This window comes from Chrysemys picta, chromosome 16 (assembly GCF_011386835.1).
Source record: "Chrysemys picta bellii isolate R12L10 chromosome 16, ASM1138683v2, whole genome shotgun sequence".
Lineage (NCBI taxonomy): Eukaryota > Metazoa > Chordata > Testudines > Emydidae > Chrysemys > Chrysemys picta.
The window spans coordinates 7,403,097-7,426,422 of NC_088806.1; the positions used below are offsets into that span (position 1 = coordinate 7,403,097).

Consider the following 23,326-nt stretch of genomic DNA (forward strand, 5'->3'; position numbering starts at 1 on the left):
CAGGTAAATGGAAATGTCACGAGGCACATCTTAACAGAGTTCCACCCCACCTTGCTTAGAGCAGCCAGGAGGCATCAGAGGGTAGAAAGAGAAAACCGTTGTGTCTCCCAGCTGACAGACGGAGGCAGGGTCTTCAGATACCTACTAGCCAGAGCTTAATATAGGAGATGGGGTTGTCTCTGGACCCTGCTGGTGGCTCCCTGGTAGGAATCCCAACACACTCCAAATAAAATATATGGAAGAAAGGGGAAGTCAATAGTAAAGAATATAAGTGCGAAGGTCAGAATTGTAGAAGACTGGCTATAAGAAATCAATGACCAATCAATGAAAATAAAAAGGAAGTTTTTAATAGTATATTAAGTACAAAATTAATCTTAACAATGGTAGTGGTAAATTACTAGACGGAAATGGCAGAATTATCAAAAATAATGCAGAAGAGGTAAAAGTTTTCAATAAATATTTCTCTCCTGGATTTGGAGAAAAACAGATGATGTAACTCATATCATAAGATGTTGACGTCGACAGTCTTTCCATTCTAACAATAACTCACGAGGACGTTAAACAGCAGGTATTACAATTAGACGTGTTTAAACAAGCAGGTCCAGATAACTTGTATCCAAGAGTTTTAAAAGGCCTGGTGGAGGAGCGTGGTGGACTGTTAATGTTGATTTTAATTAGGACTTGGAACACTGGGGAAATTCCAGAAGACTCTAATAAAGCTAATGCTGTGCCAATATTTAAAAAGTGTAAAAGAGATGACCCAGCTAATTACAAGAGTGTCAGTCTGACATCGATACTGGACAAGATAATGGAGTAGCCAATACTGGATTTATTAATAAAGTATTAAAGGAGGGTAATATAATTAGTACCCATCAACAAAGGTTTAGAGAAAATAAATCCTATCCAACTAACTGGATATCCTTATTGGATGAGATCAAAAGTTTGGTTGCAGCTAATATTATTGATGTAATATACCTAGAGTTCTGTAAGGCATATGACTTAGTTCAGCACAATATTTTGACTAAAAAACTAGTACGATACAAAATAGACACAGCATACATTAAATAGATTAAAAACTGTGATTGTAAATGGGGAACCATGGTCGAGTGGATTTATTTCTAGCGGGTTCCCGCAAGGATTGGATCTTGGCGCTGTGCTATTTAACATTCTTATCAATGACCTAGAAGAGAATATAAAATCATCATTAATAAAGATTGCAGTTGCCACAAAGATTGGGGGTGGTGGTAACTAATGAAGTGTCAATAGATTTGGGCTCCAGCACTCAGAGTCTGGGAAGTTTTCCCAGCCCTGGCTGGAGGGCTATTTCCTGTTCCACAAAGAGGGGAAGTTCCATTCCCAACTCCTGTGCCTTGAAATTAGGCCCTTTCTGACACTACACCTCATATTCAGTATAGTGGTATGATCATAATAGGATTAAGTCATAATTATGATGCATTATGTGCAAGATGTGTCATGTGCGGTATCATTGGGAAAGTTATGATTTGCTGAATAGGATTATCCTATTTGTGTGCATAGATCATGTTTGTATCTGAAGTTATGGATACTGACTTATGTATCTGTATTTCAAATGTGTTTACTCTGGGTAACACCCACAACTAGCCTTGCACTAACAGTGAAGAAGCCAGACAGCGCTGATGGCTCATCAACAAAGACAATGGACCGTGGAAGAGCTTAGCCTTCCTGTGAATGTTTCAGCCAGCCTATGAGTCATGGCTACTATGACACAGCAGGGCATGCTAGGGCATGTGACGAGACCACATGACACTGAACTCCATTTTGTTACCTCTATTTTTCCACAAATTGAACTGGGAACTGAGTTTGGAACAAAGGGTTCCGCCATGTGGAAAAGCTACATAAGGTGAGGTGTGACATCATCTCTTGGCCTCATTCCCCACACAAGCAAACTCCTGGAAACACATGAGGAACAAAGACTGAACTGGGGGATGTGCTGGTCCCAGGGTAAAGGGATTTCTAGCTTGTGTATGGAAACTTAGTGGACTGCTTGTATCATCAGTCAGGGTGAGAAATTGCTAATTCAAATTCTATCCATCTAGTGTGTTAGGCTTAGTTTGAGTTTTTGGTTATTTGCTAAGTAATCTGCTTTAATCTGTTTGCTATCACTTATAATTGTTGGGATATGTTAGGGTTAAGTAAAAGAGCTGGGAACTGCTAATGTGCTGACATGGCATTAGGGGATAGAGGCATAAGCAGGCAGTAATTCTTTGTTTAATGAGGCTGGGTCTACACTACCCGCCTGAATCGGCGGGTAGAAATCGACCTCTCGGGGATCGATTTATCGCGTCCCATCGGGACGCGACAATCGATCCCCGAATCGACGCTCTTACTCCACCAGCGGAGGTGGGAGTAAGCGCCGTCGACAGGAAGCCGCAGAGGTTGATTTTGCCGCCGACCTCACAGCGGGTAAGTCGGCTGCGATACGTCGAATTCAGCTACGCTATTCACGTAGCTGAATTTGCGTATCTTAAATCGACTCCCCCCTGTAGTGTAGATGTAGCCTAAGTAAGTTGCCATATTTTTCCTTTCCCTGTTGCTTGTAAGAATTGATAAGGATGCAGCTACATGAGAAATCTAGTTGTCGGAATGAATGTCCTTTGTGTGAAAGAAAGTAAAAGAAATGTTATCTCCCCCTCCTTTCCATTCCCAGCTACATAAACAAGCCCTGGCTTATGGCCCTTCCTCCCTCCCCTGAGAACTGCTCATTGCCCCTTCCTCCATCCCCTGAGAACTGCTGATTAAGAAAATTTGTAGCAACACATTAATGCAAAGAACTGTATTTTCAAGGTAAAAATGTCTGTATGACATGCATAATCCTATGAATAATAGATAGGTGTGAGTATACTAACAGTATGGGTGTTTCTATTATTTAATAAGAGTTTTCAGGGTGTTGTAATGGATGTAGGCGTGTACATACTAACTGAGATAAAAGGAGTGTGATGTAACTAATGCAGTGCTTACTCGACAATTGGGTCGAGGGGAACAAGTATCGCAATAAAGAAGGCTGTACTCATATCTGCCTCTGGGTTAACCTGCTCCTTTATTCTTCTAACAATAATCACTTAAAATCTATCTTTCTGCAGTTAATAAACTTGTTTTATGCTTTATCTTAACCAGTGTTAAGTATTTTGAGTGAAATATCTGGAGAAAATCTGAGATTGGTTAGCACAAGCTTATTGTGCGTATCTTTCCCATATCCAGGGGAAGGTGAATTATATTAATGAGATTACATTATAGAGAGCCCAGTGCACTATAAGATGGTATCATTCTGAATTTATACTACAGCAAGTGTGCAAGGTTGGGGAGCTGGGAAATTGGCTGTTGTCTTCTATCTGTCCTTGAGTGGCTTAGGTAAAGCACTCAGGTAGCTTAGTTGGGTGTATGGCACCACCTGCTTTCGTGTTGGGTGATAACAGAGCCTGGAGAGGCTGACTGAATCTCCAGCAAAGCAGTGTGAGAAGGGCCAGCCCAGCTTGAGGGTTAGAGGGCACAGCGGTTCCCAGAAGCCCCCGAGACTGTACCCTGGGGGTGACAACCCATGACACCCTAGATTACACAAGTCTCAGAGGGTTTGTCACATCCTGTTATTTCCTGCCTACCACTACGTGTAGCAGCTACCACCTTCCTATGCCTTTATTGCTCCTCTCCCTCCAAGCAGAGCCCACCACCAGCTCCGTGATAATCTCTTACCTGAGCCAGCTCCATTGCAGCCATTTCCTTCCCCTTGGGAGGATGGGATGATGTGGAGCAAACGTGGATGTTATTCTGTAGCCTGACAGGACGAGAAGGGCAATGTGAGAGAATTCAGATGGGGTTTTCATCCATTCCACATGCAATTCCCCCCCAGGATTTTTCCATGCTAATGGACTTTCTAGGTTCTGCCACACTGTAAAGCACAGAGTGACCTTATTCCAGAACAGGCCTAGCCCCCTCCCACCAGGGTGTAACCCTCTGAGACATGGTGACACCCTCCCAATAACAGTCTCTCTGTTACACTTATCAAGTTTGTGGACTATACCAAGGTGGGAGGGGTTGCAAGTGCTTTGGAGGATAGGATTAAAATTCAAAATGATCTGGTCAAACTGGAGAAAAGGTCTGAAGTAAATAGGATGAAATTCAATAAGGATAAATGCAAAGTACACCGCTTAGGAAGGAACAATCAGTTGCACACATACAAAATGGGAAATGACTGTCCAGGATGGAGTATTGTGGAAAGGGATCTGGGGGTCATAGTGGATCACAAGCTAAATATGAGTCAACAGTGTAACACTGTTGCAAAAAAAAAAGAAAACATAATTCTGGGATATATTAGCAGGAGTACTGTAAGCAAGACACGAGAAGTAATTCTTCTGCTCTACTTCACACTAATTAGGCCACAACTGGAGTACTGTGTCCAGTTGTGGGTGCCACATTTCAGGAAAGATGTGGACAAATTGGAGAAAGTCCAGAGAACAGCAACAAAAATGATTCAAGGTCTAGAAAACATGACCTATGAGGGAAGATTGAAAAAACTGTGTTTGTTTAGTCTGGAGAAGAGAAGACTGAGAGGGGACATGGTAATAGTTTTCAAGTACATAAAAGGTTGTTACAAAGATGCGGGAGAAATATTCTTCTTAACCTCTAAGGATAGGATAAGAAGCAATGGCTTTGAATTGCAGCAAGGGCAGTTTAGGATGGAGATTAGGGAAAAAACTTCCTAATTGTCAGAGTGGTTAAGCAATGGAATAAATTGCCTAGGGAGGTTGTGGAGTCTCCGTCATTGGGAATTTTTAAGAGCAGGCTGGAGAAACACCTCTCAGGCATGGTCCAGATAATACTTAATCCTGCCTTGAGTGAAGGGGACTGGACTAGATGACCTCTTGAGGTCCCTTCCAGTTCTATGATTCTATGAACCAAAGGCCAGAGAAGAGCAGAATCAAAGAAGTCACTTTGGGGGATTCTCCCTGTCATTGTCCCCAAGGCAGCTCTCTCAGGTTTACAAAGTTGTTTGATGCTCCAGCCTTTATACAGTCTCTCCTGGGAGTGCCCCCTTTCAAGGGCTGGGCCTAGTTTTAGCTTTTGACAAGCGTGAACTCAAGGGCGCTGAGACTGGGCCTTCTTGCCTCAGCATACCTAGCTTTTTCTGTGGCTCCACAGTGATTCCAAATGAGTAGATATGCCTCAGAGACTGTGAACATAAGAAGAGCCCACTGCGTCAGACCAATGGTCCATCTAGCTCAGTGGACAATGCCAAGTGCTTCAAAGGGAAAGAACAGAACAGGGAATCATCAAATGATCCATCCCGTCACCCATTCCCAGCTTCTGGCAAAAAGAGGCTAGACACACCATCTCTGCCTGTGACACTGGCAGATGAGGTGTTAGCTCTTGCAAAAGCCCCCATGTCTTAATTGAATATGGACAAACACACAGCTGGAATCTGTCTGACTCACCTGTGTTAGTATTGTTAAAACAGATATTAGAATTGTAAGAATGTGTTTAGACTTTATTGAATGCTTGTGAGTTGCTGCCTGGGTTAATATCTGACTAGTTGCAGAGGGTTGGACTAGATGACCTTCTGAGGTCCCTTCCAACCCTGATATTCTATGATTCTATGACTGGCAGTAACCTGAATATTGCTGTGATTCATGGTGTAAGGTAGTGGTTCTCAACCAGGGGTCTGGGGCTGGCTGGGGGGACACTTGTAGGTTTCAGGGGCCCCCAAGCAAGGCCAGCATTAGACTCGCTGAGGCCCAGGGCAGAAAGCTGAAGTCCAGGGCCCTGAGCCCCACCACCAAGGGCTGAAGCCAAAGCCTAAGCAATGTAGATTTGTGTGGCCCCTGTGGCATGGTACCCTCAGAGAGGAAGAAAGTGCCCCGAGGCCTCAGGCAGAGAGATGAGCCCTGACCCACTACTGGCTTAGAGGTTCTCTGCCAGTCAGGAAGGGGTAGCAGTGAGAGAAGACTGGCAACTGATGGTTGGAGGGGTGAAGAGGTTTGGGGTATGGTGGGGGAAGAAGCGTCTGGGACTGGATAACCTGGGGCTGGGCAGTCTCCATAGGGGACACTTGCTCCTCCTGTGCCCTTTCCACACCCTCTTGCGAGTAGAGAATGACCTGTCCCCACCCCCAGAGGCAGCCTTGTCTGAGGACTCTTCCAAGTTACACCCACTAACTCTCTTCCTAGTTGGGGTATAGCTCGGGGCAATAATTTCCAACCAAGATCAACCCAGCTGGCTGTTGGCTGTTCTGGTGCAACAGGGTGGGCGAAAGGCAGAACTGCAGCACTTCTCGGGCAGAATTTATTTTCTTCATGCAAAAAAAAACAAAAAAAAACCAAACGACTAACAAAGCAATTCTGCGCTGGACATGAATTCTGTGCGTATGCAGTGGCACAGAATTCCCACATGAGTAACTCACACCCGGCACAAACATAACCTGCTCACTCCCATCTTTTCTCCCTAAGTGTCGAGTCCCGGAGTTGCTGCTGTCATTAATGCACACAGACTTTCACTCCCATCAGTGCTGGTGAGACCCAATCCAATGACAGGACTGAACCCTTATTCTCCCATCACAGGGGACAGTCTCAGCTGAGGGAGGGTGAGAGTGGGAGGGGGTACAAAGGGAAAAGAGTTGTTGTAGCCATGTTGGTTCCAAGATATTAAAGAGAGGTATTTTTAATTGGTTCTAAAAAAAATTAACTCACCTACCTTGTCTCTCCAAGAGATCTGAAAGTGGCAGAAGGAGACAAACAGGAAGACAGAGCTCAGTACTCTAAATCAAACATTTTCAAGCCCCTGGAAGAAATTATATTTCCCTTCTGCCCCGGGTATGTTTGTGTCCTATATGAGGGACCACCCCATTCCTCTCACAGCAGCAAGGGGAGACTGCAGCCAGACCCAGATTGTCCTTCCCCATCCTGGGATGGGTGTTGTGAAGACCTTTGTGTGTGGTGGGCATACGGGGTCGGTGCCCAGGCAGCTAGACCCATCTGCAGAGTGGAAAGCCAGGGCAACTCCAGCATAGCATGGGGGCTGTGGGCAGGGGTAGCAATTCTGGAGCTGGGCCTCTGCCCCCTCTAGGTCCCATGGCAGATGGCTCTGGCAACATCAAGTGGGTCCATCACTGCAGGGGAAGGTTGGGGTAGTGTCTGAGATCGGGGTGAGGATTCAGGGGTGTCCATGCCCAGGAATGGAATTCACCCCCCCACCCCTCTGCAGAGCCCAGCAACTAGGGATTTATCCAGTGAAGTGAATTTCACTCTGGGTGACTTTGAGCCAGTCACTGAAAGATCCTTGTGCTTTAGGTTCCACACTGGCCAAAGGAGATTTCTAGTACTCCCTCCCCAGACTGCTGGGGGGGCAGCCAGGTATAATTAGTAGGTTATGGGAATTAGAAGATGAAAATTCATTAAGAACAATGATATTTGTGTGTTTATTATTAAATCCCCAGACACCCACCAATCCCCGTCCTTCTTCCAATGAGCTATAAATATCTAAGGGACTCAGCTATTGATCCTGCAGTGAGTTCCTGCCCTTCCCCACTTTCTCTAGCAGCACTTTTAAGAACAGGATAGGGAAACATGGAAATACTTTGAACCAAATTCCGGAAGCTGCTGAGCATGGACAAGTTAAAATGAAACCAAGGTTCCATCTCTCCGAGGACCTGGCCCCTAGTGCAACATTATAGACACTTCCCAGAAATCTGAAAAGGCCATTTCAGAACTGACAGAATGTTATTTATCTATTGACTTCTAGGAATTACCATGTAGCGAGGCGGTGGAATACCCCACAGCCCCGCTGAGGGCCGAACCTCCCCTAATACCAACGTGGGCAGAGCCACCGGGTCCAGTGCCCACCCCTCAGAGGTCACGGTGCCAACCCGGAAGTATAAAAGCCCGCTTGCGGAGCTCAGTGGAGCCCACGCCGGCGGAAAGCGCAGACGTCTCTGGCCGAGCTCCCGCTTGGGAGACAGCCGCAGGCCGCGACCGGCCTGCTGACTTACCAGGCCTGCTGAGCCTACCCCTCGCCCGCTACCCTGAGGAGGACTGGCCAAGCCTGCCCCATGCCAGCTACCCCGAGGAGGAGCCAAGCCTACCTCTCCCCCGCTACCCTGAGGAGGACTGGCCAAGCCTGCCCCATGCCAGCTACCCCAAGGAGGAGCCAAGCCTACCTCTCGCCCGCTACCCTGAGGAGGACTGGCCAAGCCTGCCCCATGCCAGCTACCCCGAGGAGGAGCCGAGCCTGCCCCGTGCCAGCTACCCCGAGGAGGAGCCGAGCCTGCCCTTTGCCCGATACCCTGAGGAGCCGATGCTGGTCGAGAGCACCGAGGACACTAGGACGGCCCAGGTACCATACGAGGGGGAGTGTGGAAGTAGCCCGGGGGCAGCCGACCCCAGTCTGGCTGCTGCACTGCCAGAGCCGATGTCAGTGTGTTGCGGCCAGGATCCCCACTGACAGCAGCGAGTATCCGCTGCTGCTAGGGCCCCGGGCTGGGACGCAGTGGAGTAGGAGGGCCTGCATCCCCCCTGCCACCCAATCCTTGGGTGGCAGACTCCCCCTTTTTCACTGGCCTAGAGAGGCTGGGTTACTGGCTAACTATTTGCTTACTGCCCCGCCCTGATCTAGGGCCTGGGCTGCTACAAACCCTGACCCAGCCCCTGCTTAAGGCCTGGGTTACTGACTATTTGCTTACTGCCCCGCCCTGACCTAGGGCCTGGGATGCTACAAACGGACCCAGCCCCTGCTTAAGGGCCTGGGCCTCTGATTGACTATTTGATTACTGCCCTGCCCTGACTTAAGGCCTGGGCTGCTATAGACTTTGCCTCAGCCCTTGCTTAAGGGCCTGCGTTCGGACCTCTTGGCCCAGCCCCTGCTTACAGGCCTGAGCCCCTAACTGTGGGTCTGCGGTCCCCGACTGCCGCCAGACCAGAGCAAGGTGGTGGGATACTCTACAGCCCCACTGAGGGTCAAACCTCACCCAAAACTACTACATACCACTAAAAGAAACAACCCAGTGAAGTTGATACCCTGAGAGAAAGTTCTCATGTCTTTACAAATCGGTATAATCTAATCTGGGACTTTATACACTAAAATGCCTTATTCATTGCCCTATGGCGATTGCCTGGTGTCACTACAGGGCAGAATTCAGGGTGGGTGCCTTAGCTGTGAATTTCCATTCCCTAGCATATTGTGATTGCTGTTAAGTGGGTTGGCAAAATTCATTCTATTTCTTTTTTTTTTTAATTTCAATTGAGGATATCGATATTTATTTTTAAGCCCTTTTTTCGGTGTTTACAATTTCGATTTTTAGAGCTGTGGGACGTTATGGGGGTCATCAGACAACAATTATTTAATTACAGTAAATGTTGAGATTCAAAAAGCCAAATCTTTATAACTGTTCAAACACAAATTGTCAATAACACATGTAAAATATACAGTGTAAATATCCTTAAATCAAACTCTACTTTCTCCAGAAGCATTTCTGTATTTTACATACATACATATTTTTTCATCTGTGTGTACACTGAAAACATTTTACTGCAATTTATTAATAAAAGTACGCTTGAAAGGACTGGATTTTTAAGTAATAAAGTACTTTAATTCTTTCACTTTCTAGACTGTAATGCTTGTCTTGAAGATAATTACACCCTCCCAGTGATGTATTTTACTCTCAGTACCGTAACCCCATTGTGATGTAGCTCCCATCTGGGAGCTCTGCTGAGGCCAGTGGCATTATGATCAGAAGGTGACACACTGACATACGGGCAGAGACACATGGGGGAGGGTGGAGGATGAGGTAACATGGAAGCTATCAGGGTCGAACATGGCCCTACAGAGTGTGGGGAGCAAACTCCCTCTCAGCCTCTCCTCTCTCCCACCTGCCAGAGTGAGTGACTCTGATAAATCGTTTCCTGAAATCTAAATAGCCCCAGTATGTGGGGACAGTGATTAACGCAGGTGCCTTGGGTGCTGCAGCACTAACCCCCTGCCTGGACGAGGGGGATGAAGAACTGCAGTAGAACTGGGTTAGGCTGGGAGAGGGCACAGCTGATGTGGGACTGGGAGCCGAGTTGACTGAGAGGCCAGAATTCATGGGGGGCTGGGACAAGAAATCAACAGGACTGGGTAGAGGCACTTCGGTGCATTTCCCCCCTGTTTACCATCCTGCCATATATTTAATTTAGGATCTTTTCATTCACATTTAAACACATTTGAGCTAAGCTGTGTTGATGCATTTTCACTTACAGTGGTACAGTTTTAAACGGGTGCTTAATCAGATGCTTATGCAACACAAAGCAGTCAATAATTGGCGTGCTTTCATTAATTAACTTGACTGTGTGCTGTGCATTGCTCTGAAAAAAAAAAGATGGTGTGAATTAATGTCAAAATTTCAGGCATTAAGAAATATAAATTAGGTGTTTGTTCATTTCTCATGTGTTTATCTCCAAATTTTAATTTCAGTTTTGAATCAGTATTAATGCCATGTTGTTTTAATAGCATTAGAGTCTATTTGTATAATCGTTTGCAAGATTTCATTGGATATTGTGAACCAGCCGTCTTAACCTTTTATTTTGAGATTACTAAATACAATCCAGCACACCACTCCTGAAAGACTGAAAGCCCTGGCCAGTGACATGCTCCCTAGAGAGCAAACACCTGACGAGCCCTTTCACCCTAAAAAGCGCTTTTGGCTCTTTGACATCAGAAAACGCTATAGATAACCAGGTAATTACAGCAGACCTTCACTAGGTAGTTCTACCATCTATGTGCCAAAATTCAAATGGTTCTGTTTCTTTTATCTTTCATTCAGCTTTGCAATTATTAGATCCCATTTAAAAGCTGGAAGTGAAATAACCAAGGCAAGTTAAGAAGAGAGTGGCATTGGGCATAGGTGGGGGTAAAACAATAAAGGGAAAGAACTGACTATGCAAAAAGGAACATCCCAAACTATCAGAGACCCAGACCCTCGTCCAAGTGAATCCACCCCAGCCAGGCATATCAAGCTGGGCCCCTGAAAAATCACCCATCCCATCTGGCAGTGAATGCTGCGTTGTCCAGACGGAGCTACAGTGTGTGTGTCTGCTCTGCTGATGTGCTGCTCTAGTACAGAATGCATCACGGCCACAGGGAGCAGAGACATTGACTCCTACAAAACAAAATCCCAGATATACCTTCAACATCGCATCCCCTCCCCCACCTCTACACTGTCTGCCATCCCCTCCCCCACCTCCACATGGCCATTCTCAGCCTATTGCTAACAGTTCCTTCCAGCCTTCAGCACTATAAATAAATAAAACATGGTGTTACAAAAGGTAGATGGTGCCAGAGAAACCATATCTCCTTCTGTCACAAGGTAACTAATTTTTTGGACAAAGGAAATGCAGTAGCTCTAATCTATCTGGATGTCAGTAAGGCATTTTATACAGTTCCACATAGGAAACTATTCGTTAAACTGGACAAGATGGGGATTAATATGAGAACTGAAAGGTCGATAAGGAATTGGTTAAAGGGGAGACTACAAGGGGGTCATACTGAACGGTGAGTTGTCAGGCTGGAGGGAGGTTACTAGTGGAGTTCCTCCGAGATCAGTCTTGGGACCGATCTTATTCAACATTTTTATTAGTGACTTTGGCACAAAAAGTGGGAGTGTGACACAAAGCTGGGAGGGATTGCCAACATGGAGGAGGACAGGAATATCATACAAGAAGATCTGCATGTCCCTGAAAGCTGGAGTAACAGAAATGGGATGAAAATTAATAGTGCAAGAATTTTTGCAATAAGCAATAAAAAATTAGTACTGTTATAAAAGGCACCAATGAGACCTCGTCTGAAATACTGTGGGCAATTCTGGTCTCCATGTTTAAGAAGGATGAACTCAAAGTGGAACACGTGCAGAGAAGGGCTACTAAGACAGGGGTGGGCAAACTACGGCCCGTGGGCCGGATCCGGTCCCTCAGGGCTTTGGATCCGGCCCACAGCACCACCGGTGCCACATCCCTGCGACCCCCAGGCGGGGGGGGAGGGGAGGGGGACAGATGGCTCCATGAAACGGAACCGCTGCCAATGGAAGCTTCGGAGGAGGTACCTGGAGGCGAGGCAAGGGCAGCGCTTCCTGGAGCATGTTCTTGAATGTAAGAGAGGAGTATGACTGCTCAGAGCTCCGGTATGATACTGCAGAAAAACCTGAGTGTCTCTGGGTAAAGTTGAGAAGTGGGAGCAACAAGGGTGATGTCGTGGTTGGAGTCTGCTATAGACCACCAGACCAGGGGGATGAGGTGGACGAGGCTTTCTTCTGGAAACTAGCAGAAGTTGCTAGATCGCAGGCCCTGGTTCTCATGGGAGACTTTAATCACCCTGATATCTGCTGGGAGAGCAATACAGCGGTGCACAGGCAATCCAGGAAATTTTTGGAAAGCGTAGGGGACAATTTCCTGGTGCAAGTGCTGGAGGAACCAACTAGGGGCAAAGCTTTTCTTGACCTGCTGCTCACAAACAGGGAAGAACTAGTAGGGGAAGCAAAAGTGGATGGGAACCTGGGAGGCAGTGACCATGAGATGGTCGAGTTCAGGATCCTGACACAAGGAAGAAAGGAGAGCAGCAGAATATGGACCCTGGACTTCAGAAAAGCAGACTTTGACTCCCTCAGGGAACAGATGGGCAGGATCCCCTGGGAGAATAACATGAAGGGCAAAGGGGTCCAGGAGAGCTGGCTGTATTTTAAAGAATCCTTATTGCGGTTGCAGGAACAAACCATCCCGATGTGTAGAAAGAATAGTAAATATGGCAGGCGACCAGCTTGGCTAAACAGTGAAATCCTTGCTGATCTTAAACGCAAAAAAGAGGCTTATAAGAAGTGGAAGATTGGACAAATGACCAGGGAGGAGTATAAAAATATTGCTCAGGCATGCAGGAGTGAAATCAGGAAGGCCAAATCACACTTGGAGTTGCAGTTAGCAAGAGATGTTAAGAGTAACAAGAAGGGTTTCTTCAGGTATGTTAGCAACAAGAAGAAAATCAAGGAAAGTGTGGGCCCCTTACTGAATGAGGGAGGCAACCTAGTGACCGAGGATGTGGAAAAAGCTAATGTACTCAATGATTTTTTTGCCTCTGTCTTCACGCACAAGGTCAGCTCCCAGATTGCTGCACTGGGCAGTACAGCATGGGGAGAAGGTGACCAGCCCTCTGTGGAGAAAGAAGTGGTTCGGGACTATTTAGAAAAGCTGGACGTGCACAAGTCCATGGGGCCGGATGCGCTGCATCCGAGGGTGCTAAAGGAGTTGGCGGGTGAGATTGCAGAGCCATTAGCCATTATTTTTGAAAACTCATGGCGATCGGGGGAGGTCCCAGATGACTGGAAAAAGGCTAATGTAGTGCCCATCTTTAAAAAAGGGAAGAAGGAGGATCCGGGGAACTACAGGCCAGTCAGCCTCACCTCAGTCCCTGGAAAAATTATGGAGCAGGTCCTCAAGGAATCAATTATGAAACATTTAGAGGAAAGGAAAGTGATCAGGAACAGTCAGCATGGATTCATGAAGGGGAAGTCGTGCCTGACTAACCTAATTGCCTTCTATGATGAGATAACTGGCTCTGTGGATGAGGGGAAAGCAGTGGATGTGTTATTTCTTGACTTTAGCAAAGCTTTTGATACTGTCTCCCACAGTATTCTTGCCACCAAGTTAAAGAAGTATGGGCTGGATGAATGGACTGTAAGGTGGATAGAAAGCTGGCTAGATCGTCGGGCTCAACGGGTAGTGATCAATGGCTCCATGTCTAGTTGGCAGCCGGTTTCAAGTGGAGTGCCCCAAGGGTCGGTCCTGGGGCCGGTTTTGTTTAATATCTTTATTAATGATCTGGAGGATGGTGTGGACTGCACTCTCAGCAAGTTTGCAGATGACACTAAACTAGGAGGCGTGGTAGATACACTAGAGGGTAGGGATCGGATACAGAGGGACCTAGACAAATTAGAGGATTGGGCAGAAAAAAACCTGATGAGGTTCAACAAGGACAAGTGCAGAGTCCTGCACTTAGGACGGAAGAATCCCATGCACTGCTACAGACTAGGGACCGAATGGCTAGGTAGCAGTTCTGCTGAAAAGGACCTAGGGGTCACAGTGGACGAGAAGCTGGATATGAGTCAACAGTGTGCTCTTGTTGCCAAGAAGGCTAACGGCATTTTGGGCTGTATAAGTAGGGGCATTGCCAGCAGATCGAGGAACGTGATCGTTCCCCTTTATTCGACATTGGTGAGGCCTCATCTGGAATACTGTGTCCAGTTTTGGGCCCCACACTACAAGAAGGATGTGGAAAAATTGGAAAGAGTCCAGCGGAGGGCAACAAAAATGATTAGGGGTCTGGAGCATATGACTTATGAGGAGAGGCTGAGAGAACTGGGATTGTTTAGTCTCCAGAAGAGAAGAATGAGGGGGGATTTGATAGCAGCCTTCAACTACCTGAAGGGGGGTTCCAAAGAGGATGGAGCTCGGCTGTTCTCAGTGGTGGCAGATGACAGAACAAGGAGCAATGGTCTCAAGTTGCGGTGGGGGAAGTCCAGGTTGGATATCAGGAAAAACTATTTCACTAGGAGGGTGGTGAAACACTGGAATGCGTTACTTAGGGAGGTGGTGGAGTCTCCTTCCTTGGAGGTTTTTAAGGCCCGGCTTGACAAAGCCCTGGCTGGGATGATTTAGCTGGGAATTGGTCCTGCTTTGAGCAGGGGGTTGGACTAGATGACCTCTTGAGGTCCCTTCCAACTCTGATATTCTATGATTCTATGGAGCGGTGCGGGACCGGGGACAGGGTAGGCTCCCACGGAGCCGCTTGAGGTAAGCTAGGCCGGAGCCCGAACCTCTCCTGTACCCTGCCCCCAACTCCCTGCCCTAAGCCCCCTGCCTGCACCTCGCACTCCTCCTGCACCCCAACCCCCTTCCCTGAGCCCCCTCATACACTCCGCACCCCTCCTCTGCCCCAATCCCTTGCCCTGAGCCCCTTCCTGCATAACGCACCCCCTCCCACACCCAACCCTGGCCCTGCATACTATTTCCCCACCCAGATGTGGTCCTTGGCCCATAAACTTTGCCCACCCCTGTAGTAGGATGATGCGACGAATGGAAAATCTGCCTTATGAGGGGAGACTCAAAAAGCTTGGCTTGTTTAGCCTAACCAAAAGAAGGCTGAGGGGAGATATGATTGCTGTCTATAAATACATCAGAAGGATAAATACCAGTGAAGGAGAGGAGTTATTTAGGTTAAGCAACAATTTTGGCCCTAGAACAAATGGATATTGGCCATCCACAAGTTTTGGCTTGAAATTAGGCGAAGGTTTCTAACCATCAGAGTGAAGTTTTGGAACAGCCTCCTAAGGGAAGCAGTGGGGGCAAAAAACCTAACTGGCTTGAAGACTGAGCTCGATACCTTTATGGAGGGATTGGTATGATGGGACTGCCTACAATGGCATATAGTCAATCTGCAACTGCTAGCAACAAATATCTCCAAAGGCTGGTGATGGGACACTAGATGGGGAGGGCTCTGAGTTACTACAGAGAATTCTTTCCCAGGTGTCTGGCTGTTGGGTCTTGCCCATGTGCTCAGGGTCTAATTGATTGCCATATTTGGGGAGACCCTGGGATTTTTTCCCCCTTCCTCTGCAGCATGGGGCATGGCATGGTCATTGCAGGTTTAAACCAGTGTAAATGGTGGACTTATTTGTAATTTTAAGACTTTAAATAATGATTTGAGGACTTCATTAACCCAGAAAGAGGTTAGGGGTCTGTTACAGGAGTGGGTGAGTGAGGTTCTGTGGCCTGCGATGTGCAGGAGGTCAGACTAGATGATCATGATGGTCCCTTCTGGCCTTAAAGTCTGTGAGTCTATAAACTATGCCTTGCATTGCACAGACACTGGTGGAGATCAGGTCCCCATCGTGCTGTACATGGCAGAGAACCTGACTGAGATCAGCACCCCCATTGTGCTGGGCACTGCACAGACAGAGAGGGACAGTCCTTGCCCCCAAAGAGATCACAATCCAAGTAGACAATGGTAGGAGGAAAACACAGAGGGGCTGTGAATTCCCCAAAGTCACCAAACAGGTCAGTGACAGAGCCAGGAACAGACCCCAGTAACGCCAGAGCCCCATCACCCGCAGTTTGGAAAGGTCCCCAGACCCCAGTGTATTAGGCTGCAGGAAGAGGTGGTTTGTCCATGGATGCACAGGCTGTCTTGGCAGGGCAGCTCAGCTGTAGTCCCTGCACACAGCTGGGGGGTGGTGTCCCCTTGGTCAGGAGAAGTCAGTGTCCAGTCCTGTGGGGCTGTGCTCCTGGCTCATACCTCCAGCACTCACTGCTGTCCCTCCATTACCAGCTGCACTGTTCAGCCAGCCCCAGGACTCAGTGAGGTCACTGTCCTGCCCACAAGCCTTCAAACAGGGACAGGGTGCACCAGTGCCAATCAGAGTGCACTAGTGTAAATTCTGTTTATACTAAGGTTTTGCACCAGTGCCTAAAACGAATGTGATATATGCCATCATGTGACTGCAATGCCCCTCTGCCATGTACATTGGCCAAACCAGACAGTCTCTATGCAAAAGAATAATTGGACACAAATCAGACGTCAAGAATTATAACATTCAAAACCCAGTCAGAGAACACTTCAATCTCCCTAGACACTCAATAATAGACTTAAAACTGGCAATTCTTCAACAAAAAAACTTGAAAACCAGACTCCAATGAGAAATTGCAGAACTGGAATTAATTTGCAAACTGGACACCATCAAATTAGGCCTGTATAAAGACTGGGAATGGATGGGTCACTACAGAAACTAAAAACTAAATTTCCCCATGCTAATTTCCTCCTACTGTTACTCACACCTTCTTGTCAACTGTTTGAAATGGGCCACCCTGATTACCACTACAAAAGTGATTTTTTCCTCCTGTTGATAATAGCTCACTTCCACTTTAATTGAATTGCCTCGTTAGAACTGAACCCCCACTTGGTAAGGAAACTCCCATTTTTTCATGTACTGTGTATATATATTCTGCCTACTGTATTTTCCATTCCATGCATCTGATGAAGTGGGTTTTATCCCACAAAAGCTTATGCCCAAATAAATGTGTTAGTCTCTAAGGTGCCATAAGTACTCCTCATTGTTTTTGCTGATACACACTAACACAGCTACCACTCTAAAACACCAGTGTGGCAGAGACCTTCAGTTCCCAAAACAGCAGTACGGTGGCACTAGAACTGGGATCTATTTCTAGCTCTGTCACGGACTGCCTGGGTGACCTTGGACACATCAAAGTTTCTCCTCCCAACTTTAGTCTCTTTACCCAGCTGCCCACTCACTGGGGACGCCTTCTCTCCAGAGCCACTCACCACTGAAATCTGTGTGGGTGTCACCAGAGCTAAGGTAGTTCAGCTCTGGAATAGTCTTACAAGACTGACTGTGGAGTCTTTTTCCCTGGAAGTTTTTAAGAACAGGTAGGACAAATCTCTGTCAGAGATAATCTACATAGACTTGGTCCTGCCTCGGCAGAGAGAGCTGGACTTGATGACATCTTGAGGTCCTCTCCAGCCCTACATTTCTATGATGCTATGCAATATATACATATAAAAACACAACATACAGAATAAAACCCACCACAACATAATGTCAGGCAATTCAGAAAAAAAAAAAAAACACAACCTACACTCCACAGCATAAAATAATAATACAAGGAAAAACAAAGCAAAACAATGCAAACTAACACATCCTAGGACAAAAGTACACAATGGAAAATAGCTCAACTCAAACCAACACAGCACAGGCACTAAACACACTGAGGCAAAACAATGCACCATAAAACTGCAACACAACATGGTGCATCAGAGTTCCAAATGGCACCATGCAAAACAGCTCAGCGTAGAACATGACACAGCACAAAACAGAATTATTTCAATGTAGGCATAGAAGGGATCTTGAGAGGTCATCTACTTAAGCCTCCTGTGATGAGGTAGGACCAAGTATCCCTAGACATTCCCAGACTGGTGTACCTCTAACCTTATCTTAAAAACCTCCAATGAAGGAAATTCCACAACCTCCCTTGGAAGCAAATGCCATGCAAACACAGACCAAAACAACGCTGTACACATACAAGATGGGCTTGTGGTTAAGGGAAGAGGCAAAAATTCAAACAATCTGGGTTCAGTTCCCAGTTTTGCCCCAAATTCTCCATGCAAACTTGAGCAAATTACTTCAGCTCTTTGAGCTTCAGTTTCCCCATCTGTAAAATGGAAAGTCACCTCCCACCATTGGCCTATTTAGCCTTTGAGCTTTTTGTGGCAAAGACTCTCTGTCACTGTGGGCATGTCTACACTGCAGTTAGACACTGGCGGCTGGCACGTGCCCACTGACTTGGGCTGACACAGCTCAGGCTGTGGGGTTGTTTAATTGTGGTGTCGATGTTCCAGCTTGGGCTGCAGCCCAAGGTCTGGCACCCTCCCACCTCGCAGGGTCCTACAGCCTGGCTCCAGCCTGAGCCCAGACAACACTGTAATTAAACAGCCCCTTTGCCTGAGCCTTGTGAGCCTGAGTCACCTGGCATGGGCCAGCTGTGGGTTTTTAATGGCAGGGTAGAGATACCCTTGGTGTCTGTTCAGCACCAGTCACAATGGGGACCCTGATCTTGGTCAGTGTCTGTGCAGACTCCTGCACAACAGGGGGCCTGATCTTAGTCGGGGGCTCTGCAACTCCTGGCATTACAGGATCCCTGATTTTGTTTGGGGTCCCTGTAGTATCTGGCAAAATGTGGGGGCAGGATCTCTGTCAGGGTCCTATCCTATCTCCTAGAACTAGAAGGGACCTTGACAGGTCATCGAGTCCAGCCCCCTGCCTTCACTAGTAGGACCAAGTACTGATTTTGCCCCATATCCCTAAGTGGCCACCTCAAGGATTGAACTCATAACCCTGGGTTTAGCAAGCCAATGCTCAAACCACTGAGCTATCCCTCCCCCCAAAGTGCCAGGCCCAACGGGAACACAGATCTCAGTCCAGGTCTCTGAAGTGCCCAGCACAATGGAGGCAGCAATCTGGGCAGCAGTCGTGAGCTGCCTGGCACAAGGGAGGGCCGTGATCTCTGTCCAGGTCTGTTTTACCTGGCACAGCAGGGACGCAGAGCTCAGTTGGGGTCTCCACAGCACCTGTCACAACAGTGGGGTCTGACCTCTGTTGGGGTCTCTGCAGTGCCTGGCAGAACAGGACCCAGATCTCAGTTGGGGTCTCTGCAGCTCCAGGAACAACAAGGTCCCTGATTTTGTTTGCTGTCTCTGCAGCACCTGGCACAATGGGAGCCTGATTTCACTTGGTTTCTTTGCAGGACCTGGCACAACAGGGGCCCAGAGCTCAGTCAGGGTCACTGTAGCACCCGGCACAATCCTGCTCTCTGTAGGCATCTGTGCAGTTCCTGGCACAACGAGTGCCCCAAACTCGGTCAGGGGTTGTGCAGTGCCCAGCACACTGTGGGTCGTCATCTCAGACAAAGCCTGAGCCACGCTCAGTCCGATAAGAGCCCTGATCTCAGTCAGACACCTGGAGCGAAAAGCAGGAAGACTTTCAAGAATTTGATATCAGTATTTCAAAACTGAGGAGAAAATGGGGCCCATTTCAGAAATCATTCAGGGGAACGATTTCCCACCTAAACAAGGACAAATCACTGCAAGTAAAAATGGGGGGAAACACCCCAAACCTGAGATTTGAACTGGCCATTGGCAAAGTGGACAGAAAATGGGGCACAACTGGGGGAGGGGAACAGAGACCATCTCAAGGATTGGAGGGAAAAGGGGGATCACCCTGGATGTTGCTCGTTGCTCTCTAGAGAGAAGGGGGGCAGGGCTGGAGAGGATGGGGGGTCCCCACGAGAGGGGGCAGCGGTAAATCCGAGGGGATCTCAGCCCCCCCCTTTCTCTCCCCGCTCCTCGGGGGGGGGGTCACCTGCTCTTCTCGCCCCCCCCCCCATGTCCGGGCTACACAGACATTTTCCATCCGCCCCTTTCCCAGGTCTCCCCCCCAACCCCCCGCCCGGCAGCCCCCGCCCAGCCCCACGCAGGGACCCCAGTGGGGGGTTGTTCCCCACCCCCTTAGGGGCCCCAGGGCAGAGCCTGGCCGGGCCCGGGGGCGTTGGGCTCCTGCGGGGACAGCAGCTCCGAGCCCCCCGCGGGCGCTGCCCCCAGGGAGCAGATCCCGGCGCTGCGAGATGCCGGGTCCCCCCCACGGACACTGGGTCAGAGTCACCGCCCGGCCCCGGGGCTCGCTCCGGTACCTGGAGGCTGCAGCTCCGCAGCGGGGCGGGCAGAGCCCGGGGCGGCCCCAGCGGGAGCAGGGCGCGGGCCGGGCACCGGGGGTTAATGGGTCTCCCCGGCACAGACCCTCCTGCTCCGCCCGGCCCCGCAACGCAAGGGAGGAGCATCGGGTGAGCGCTGCCTCTGCGCATGCGAGACCTCCCCTCCCTCTCCCAACTTCGCATGCCCAGAGCCGGAAGATACAAAACTCTTCTCCGGCTTCAGCAGAGCATCCAACGGCCTTGCCCCGCCCCGCCGAACGTCACTTCCACTCCCGGGAGAGTCAGGAACTACATCTCCCAGCCTGCCCCGGGGAGGCTTCCGCCCTCCCCCCACCCCACACCTGTAGTGTATTAAGTTACAATCTGTACATATCAATAACCGCTACAGTCGCACATGGCTACACACACTATGGTGCATTTGCTACATCAGGGTTTATACAATAGCAATAGATGGGGAGCAGTTTAATACACTCAACCGCCTCTTCCTGCTCCCCCATCCCGGCAGTCCGCCCCTTTGTGTCGGAAGCGGGGCCATGGCCGGGGCCGGGAGCGCAGCGCGGAGGCTGCTCCAGCCCTGCAGCCCGCGGGGCGTCGCGGTGGGTCCGGGGGCAGCGCGGAGCGGGCGGCGGAGACACGGGTGGGGCGGACACGCTCCTGCCGGGAGGGGCCGGGCCCGGCTGCCTGGTTTGCCCCCTGCCCGGGTGAGTCCCTGCGGCCGGAGAGGGGCTGCCCTGGACGGCGGGGGCTGAGTGTCCCTGGCGGGACGGAGCGGAGCACCCCTGTTGCGGGGCCGAAGCGACGAAGCCCGGGAGCGGCTGGGCCGGGAGCTGCAGGAGGGGCCCGGAGCGCGGCTCGGCTGCAGAGCTCGGAGCCCAGGCTAGGCACAGGAGCGAGGGGATGAGGGAGCTGGGGGGTTGATCTCGGGTGTTAGAGCCGGGCTGTGGGGTGGGAGAAGCGGCTGATGCTGCGAACTGCGGGGCTGTTGGGAGTTTGGGGTGTGCTGGGGGGTCAGGGCTGGGGATTGGGCATTTGGGGGGGGCTCCATGTACAGATCTGGCTCTGCGGGAGCTTTGGGGGTTGGAGCTGGGGAAAGTGGGGGACTGTCTGAAGTTGGCTGCTTGGGGTGTTGGTGAGGCCCCGGAGATGTGGGGAGCTGGCTGTTGGGCTGCACCTCTGTCACTGCAGCCTGGAGTCCTATATTTTCTCTGGAAAAGCTGCTCCCTGTTTCACCATCTCCTCTCAGTCTGAGTCCCAGCGACTCTGCACTGGAGTCTGCAAGGCAGGATGGGCCCTGAAATCTGACAGCTGGGAGGCTCTTCACAGCAGTTTCTAATCCTCTCTCCCCTGCTTCTTCCAGGAGGTACCAAAAAAGCATCTGGCCCCTCTGGGAAAAGAGAGAGAAGCAGCCAAAGCCGAGGAGGAGCGGCAAAGCGAGGATCTGCCGGTAGGTGCCCAGAGCTCCCTGCCTCTTAGGTTTGCCTGGCATAAGAATGACATGGTGAATGCAGAGCCCACCCTGCCAGCCTCAGCCAGGCAACAATCCCCACTGGAGCCCAGGGAGCCTGCAGGGTCAGATACATGGGTAACATGATGCCCTTAGGATGCAGGAGACTGCTGGGGAGGAGAGCGTCAGCGTTAGCCCAGAGCCCCTGCCCACAGGCCATTTGGATGTCACAGTGACTAGGGATCCTTTCTAGCTCCTGGGGGGCGGGGGGGAAGGGGAAGGAGATGAAATGTGTGCTGGAGAGATGGTGCGTTTGGCTCAGTGCAAGTTGATGAGGTTTTGGGGAGAAGAGTTCCTCCTGTTGCTGATGTACAGCTCACCCCGACCCTGAGCCCTCCTCTCTTCCTGGAGATAATGACATTCCCATCCCCCACAGCAGGAGATCTTGTGTTCTGGTAAATAACTCTGCCACCTACCCCGAGGTGTATTTATGATTTTCCCCAGTTACCAAGCAGATGAAATTCAATGTTGATAAATGCAAAGTAATGCACATTGGAAAAGGTAATATCAGTTATGCACATAAAATCATGGAGTCTAAATTAGCAGTTATCACTCAAGAGAGAGATCTAGGAGTCATTGTGGATAGTTATTCCATGTGCAGCGGCAGTCAAAAAAGTGAACAGAATGTTGGGAATCATTAGGAAAGGTATAGTTAATTAGGCAGAAAATATCATAATGCCTCTATATAAATCCATGGTACACTCACATCTTGAATACTCTGTGCAGATCGGGTTGCCCCAGCTGAAAAAAGATGTATTGGAATTGTAAAAGGTTCAGAATAGAGCAACAAAATGATGAAGGGTACGGAACAGCTTCTGTATGAGGAGAGATTAATAAGACTGAGACTATGACTACATTACGCAGCTTTTAGCGACATGGCTGTGCCGCTACAGCCGTGCTTCTATAAGGCGCGCAGTGTAGCTGCTCTTTGTCGGCAGGAGAGAGGTCTTCTGCCGACAAAAATCTTCCACCCTCCCACGAGTGGCAGCAGCTTTGTCGGTACGAGAGCGCTCCTGAAGACAAAGCGCTGTTCACCCTGCTGCTTTTCATTGGTAAAAATTTGTCATTCAGGGGGAGACGGGGTTAACACCCCTGAATGACAAGTTTTGCCAACAAAGTGCCAGTGTAGACAAAGCCTGAGACTGTTCACCTTGGAAAAGAGACGACTAAGGGGGGGATATGATGGAGGTCTATGAAATCATGACTGCTGTGGCAAAAGTAAATAAGGAAGTGTTATTTATTCCTTCTCGTAACACAAGAACTAGGGGTCACCCAATGAAAGTAATAGGCAGCAGGTTTAAAACAAACAAAAGGAAGTATTTCTTCACACAATGGACAGCAACCTGTGGGACTCTTTGCCAGAGGATGTTGTGAAGGCCAAGACACTGACAGGGTTCTAAGAAGAACTAGATCAGTTCATGGAGGATAGGTCCATTAGTGGCTATTAGCCAGGATGGGCAGGGATGAAGTCCCTAGCCTCTGTTTGCCAGAAGCTGGGAAT

General features: G+C 49.0%; 1 protein-coding gene across 21 annotated transcripts in view; it reads right to left on the reverse strand.

Annotated features, from left to right (window-relative positions):
- Positions 1–20,565, reverse strand: part of LOC101938901 (zinc finger protein OZF-like) — a 55,215-nt gene extending 34,650 nt beyond the window's left edge. For 4 of the 21 annotated variants that reach the window (XR_010593144.1, XR_010593145.1, XM_065569709.1 and 1 more), the window contains exons 1-4: positions 20,301–20,552; positions 10,258–10,364; positions 6,721–6,738; positions 3,727–3,808 (exon numbers count right to left, since the gene is read on the reverse strand). Coding sequence is in view for 18 of the 21 variants with exons in the window: in XM_065569709.1 (XP_065425781.1) it covers positions 3,727–3,808; positions 6,721–6,738; positions 10,258–10,364; positions 20,301–20,504 (411 nt within the window). In the remaining 3 variants the exon portion in view is untranslated. The other 17 variants (XM_065569725.1, XM_065569712.1, XM_065569726.1 and 14 more) reach the window with 17 other exon arrangements.
- Between the last annotated feature and the right edge of the window lie 2,761 nt (positions 20,566–23,326).